A 4,701-nucleotide genomic window follows, 5' to 3' on the forward strand; every position below is an offset into this window, starting at 1 on the left:
TTGCTATTGATTTTGTTTTGATGAAAACACATCCATGAGGAGCCCTAATTGTTGGAAATTGTTGCGTAATTCGTTTTTTTTTTTTTTTTTTTTTTTTGAAAACAAATACTATTATAAAAGAGAAAAAACCTCAGCCAGATCTTCGTTGATTGAAACATCATTATGAACACTAATGTTGGTCTTTTTTTTTTTTACTTAATCACTAATTGTGATAATATTACCTTTGAAACATATATCATATATATAAATAATTTCAAATAAAAAAGAGAAATTCACGCGCACACACTTTTATTAAAATTAATTTTACAAAGTTAAATTCTAGATAAATCAACCAAATGCCACTCTCACCTTGTAATAATAATATAATCTAATATTCAACTACGATCGGAAGAAGCTGAAACCACTTGATACAAGAACTGACACTCAAACCAGATTCAACTAGTGGTGAGAGGCAAAATAAAAATAAAAATATAATCTAATATTCAATTATTGACATGTAGTAAAATCACAAGACACATTTGAACATCTCTTACAAGAGAACATCACAAATGAGATTCTCAAGATTCACAAAAGATGATCCATGTGGACCAGAAGAAGCATTTTGTGCCAATATCTTCCATTCCAAAGCCTTTTGTTTCATCTCTTTACCTTTTTCTCCATCCATCAATTCCCTCACAAGATCCTCTATCTTATCTCTCTTAGCATCTTCAATTTCCAAACCAATCTCCCATTCATTACAACAAAATCTACAATTAGTTTGTTGTTCTGCAAAAAAAGGCCAACATATCATTGGAACACCACTACACACACTTTCCAACGTTGAATTCCAACCATTATGTGTCAAAAACCCACCAATTGCTGAATGAGTCAACACTTCCTCTTGTGCACACCAACTTGACAATAATCCTCTATTTTTGGTCTCATCCAAAAACTTTTGGGGTAAAACAGCATTTTCACCAGCCACAAGATCTGGTCTTATTATCCATAAAAATGTTTTTTTACTATTAGCTAATCCCCAAGCAAATTCAATCATTTGTTCACTTGTCATAACAGTGATACTTCCAAAATTGACATAAACCACAGTGTTTGGTTCTTTTTTGTTTAGCCATTCCAAACACTCTGTCTCTTCTTTCCAAAGGTTGGAACCAATTGAATTCAACTCCTTATGTGTTACATCTTTTAAGAGTAAATTCAAGGGACCAATTGAATAAACTGGAGGCAAATTATTAATGGAAGAGAATGCTTCTAAAACGTTGTGTTCTAGATTATCAAATGTGTTAAGAATTATTGCTGATGCTTTTTGAGCTCTCTGACACTCCCCTATTAAAAAATTAGTCATAAGATCATTTGGATCTGTAGTTCTGATAAAACTTGGAATATCCTTTAATCGTATTTCTTTTATGCCTGGCACCCAATTTATAGTAGTCTCCAAATATCCATTTGTCATAAAACTTGATTCTGCATGTCAAATACATAATTTACTTCATTAAACATTACATATATAATTGTACTTTAGAAAAGTTTGTCAGGTTCATGGGTAAACTACTATAATTTCTTTTTTTTAAGAGATAGACACCGACACAAATAAACTGGTTTATAACTTATGACTTATAAACTCATATTATTAAAAAGTCACCAAAAACTTATAGTTTATTTTATGATCTTACTATTCAAATCTATTTCAATTAGATTTTATACTTATAGCTTATTGTTTTTTCTTTCAATTTATCCTGATTATTATTTCATCTAAAATCAAATCCACCCTTTATAATTTATTAAATTTATTAAATAAATGTAGGCATATGAATGATAATATATACTAGTACTACTATTATATGATTAAGGCTAAATTGTACTTTTACGATAAACATCTCGACGTCACGTGTGAATCATTTGCCACATGTGTGTTAACTTGGTCAAAATTGGTGGGGTATCCTTTTGCAAATAGGCTAAAGTTAGAGGTCAAAATCATAAGTTTGTGAAAGTTAAGGAACCAAAAGTACTATTATGAAAGCTAAGGATGCAAAATTGCAAGTTTGTGAAAGTTAGAAGGACAAAAATGCAATACAACTTATAATCAAGAGTTAAGTTTGAGAATGATCCTCTCTGGTGCCAATTTGAGTAGGCTAATTTAGTTTCTTCAAAAAAAAAAGTTTGAGAATGATCCTATTTTGTACCCTAGTAGTACTATTATAATATTAATGTACACCATAAGTTATCGGTGATAAGCTATAAACTACTATATGTTATCAATCCACTATTTTTATCGAATAGAGTCTAGCCAACAATTTTTAATGTAACATAAAATGATTTACCTTTGAATGGTGTTAAGCCCTTTTCTACGAGATGACGATATTGCATGTAACACATAAAGCCACAAGCACTTGTTGTCCAAAAAAGCACTTCTGGGATATTAAGTTCTTCAGCAGCATCCAAAGTAAAAGTCATAGCACCATCAGACACTATGCAAGTAACAGGAGGGGTGTCTATAGCATTATTAAGTTTAGAAAGAAGATTTTTAAAGTGAGGTAAGCAAGTCTTACTAGTAGACTCACACAAGGAAGGAATATCCTGTGTCGCATCGACATCGGACTCAGGTAGACCATCAGGAATAGTTTCAAAACGAAAAGATGAGAGGCCATTTAGAGAATTAGGACCTCTAGCTTTTAGAAGACGTTTGTGGTTAAATTCAGTGTTAACAAAGGTAACATGAAAACCACCTTTGAAATGAAGAAGTTTTGCTAATTTAAGCATTGGATTTATGTGACCTTGTGCTGGGTATGGGATACATACAACATGAGGTATAGTCTTCTTTGTTGTGTCCAAAGAACCCATTTTGTTATCTCCTAAGAGAAAAAAGAAAGAAAGATCGATAATGTTTTGTTGTGTTCAAACAACCAATAAACTAGATATTTTATAGATGAAATGAAATTGGATAGTGAAATTTTTTAAAGAATTAATAAACAATGCATCAAGTGGATGGTGGGTTGGATATATTGACAAGAGGAAAGATACAAATTGACCTTTTGTTTTGTTCAAAGAACGTACAAGTAGTATAAATGGGACAGCGTGACGAGTTTGGATCCTCATGCTGATTCGGTGTTCCCCTCTAGGCATGCCAATGGGGTGGGGCGGGGCGAGGCGAGGTGGGGTGGGGCGGGGCGAGGCGAGGTGGGGTGGGGACGGATTTTGCCATCCCCAAATTCACTCTAAATATGAGCGTGGATAAAAATGATAACCTCAAACTCATACCTAATGGGGATTGGGTATCTTCAACGGGTTTCGGGTATCCCATTACACCTCTTTCTACGTAAATTTAAATTGTATTTTAGTATTTTTTTTATTAAAAAAAAAGTTAAATGTCCAAAATTATTTTCTTTCAACAATATCTTTTTAAATAAAGAAAAAAAAATAGTGAAAATGGTTTGTTTAATACTCAAATTAAAAATAAATATATGAAAGTGATTTAAGAGATTGTTTAAGCATTTCTAATTTAAAAGAGGTGAAATATGATTTTTAGTATAACGGGGCGGGTTCGGGGACGGGGTGTGTATCAATGTACCAATTACCCGCCCCAAACCCATAATTTGAAATCGGGGAAAACCCAAACCCAGTCAATTCGGGTTTTCCCCGTTTAAGGGTGAAAATTCATAGAGAAGGAAAAAAAATTAGAAGAGGAAAAAAAAATAATGAATGATTGAGATTGGTGCTGAATGAAAGCATGAGAAGATCAAAATTCCACAAATTTATAGATGAAATGGGACGGTGACAAGTTTATTTTTTACTATATTATTTTAACAATGATTAATTTTTGTTGAAAAATTTAGCAGATATACAAGTGTGTTTTTGTTCTCACCCCTAACCAAATGTTTTTTATAAAAAAAAAATGGTCGAACTCCTAACTACTATTTTTTTACGCACTAACCACTTATTTAAGGGATAACACTTAGAACAATTTATTATTGGTGAGTCGGTGCCAAGTTTTTATTTTTAAAACAATAAACAATGTTATCAAGTGGATGGTGGGGTGGGATATATCGGGAAGAGGGATTTGTCATTATATACTTCATCTAGATTTAATTTTTAAATTCATTAGATAACTAATGTATTTGATCTATAATTAAGGTCGAAATAAGTATTATTTCTGTAATTTTTTGTTTGGTCAAGTAGTCTATTAGCTAACGAGAGTTTGTGGAATATTCTTGAATATTTTAAATAGTAGTTTTTTTTATAAAAATCTGTGGAGTTAATGTATTGAACTTTTTTTAATAGTAAAAAAAATTAAATAGAATTCTTATTAAGTATCCCGAAGGCACTCTTAGACAAATATCTAAAAAAATTATACATAATTGTGAAATTTCAAATTTAAGTCCAGAAAAAAATGTTGCGCTTTATACTATTGACAATGACCGTCTAGCTAGTTATTACATGTTCTCTTCAGGTATTTCTAATTGTCATTTTATATTTAATAGTACATGTTAAATAAAATTAAGGATTAAATATGTTTTTGGTCCTTATAAAATGGTGACTTCTAAATTTAGTCCTTACTTAAGATTACTTTTATTTAAATTATTTTTTATAATACTTTTAACTATTTATCATCTTATTTGACTTATTTATCTTGTTACAATAAATAGTTAATAGTAATTATTTTGTGACTTCTAATATAATCTAATAGTTAAAAAAAAAAGAATTTTTCTC

General features: G+C 30.7%; 1 protein-coding gene across 1 annotated transcript; it reads right to left on the reverse strand.

Moving 5' to 3' along the window:
* Positions 1-251: 251 nt before the first annotated feature.
* LOC123918197 (7-deoxyloganetin glucosyltransferase-like) lies at positions 252-2,960 on the reverse strand. Its single transcript, XM_045970173.1, has 2 exons — positions 2,316-2,960; positions 252-1,458 (listed from the first exon to the last, which is right to left on the reverse strand). The coding sequence occupies exons 1-2, from the start codon at positions 2,833-2,835 to the stop codon at positions 530-532; spliced, it is 1,449 nt and encodes a 482-aa protein (XP_045826129.1). The 5' UTR covers positions 2,836-2,960; the 3' UTR covers positions 252-529.
* Positions 2,961-4,701: the final 1,741 nt, after the last annotated feature.

Source organism: Trifolium pratense, linkage group LG3 (assembly GCF_020283565.1).
Source record: "Trifolium pratense cultivar HEN17-A07 linkage group LG3, ARS_RC_1.1, whole genome shotgun sequence".
NCBI classification, from domain to species: Eukaryota; Viridiplantae; Streptophyta; class Magnoliopsida; order Fabales; family Fabaceae; genus Trifolium; species Trifolium pratense.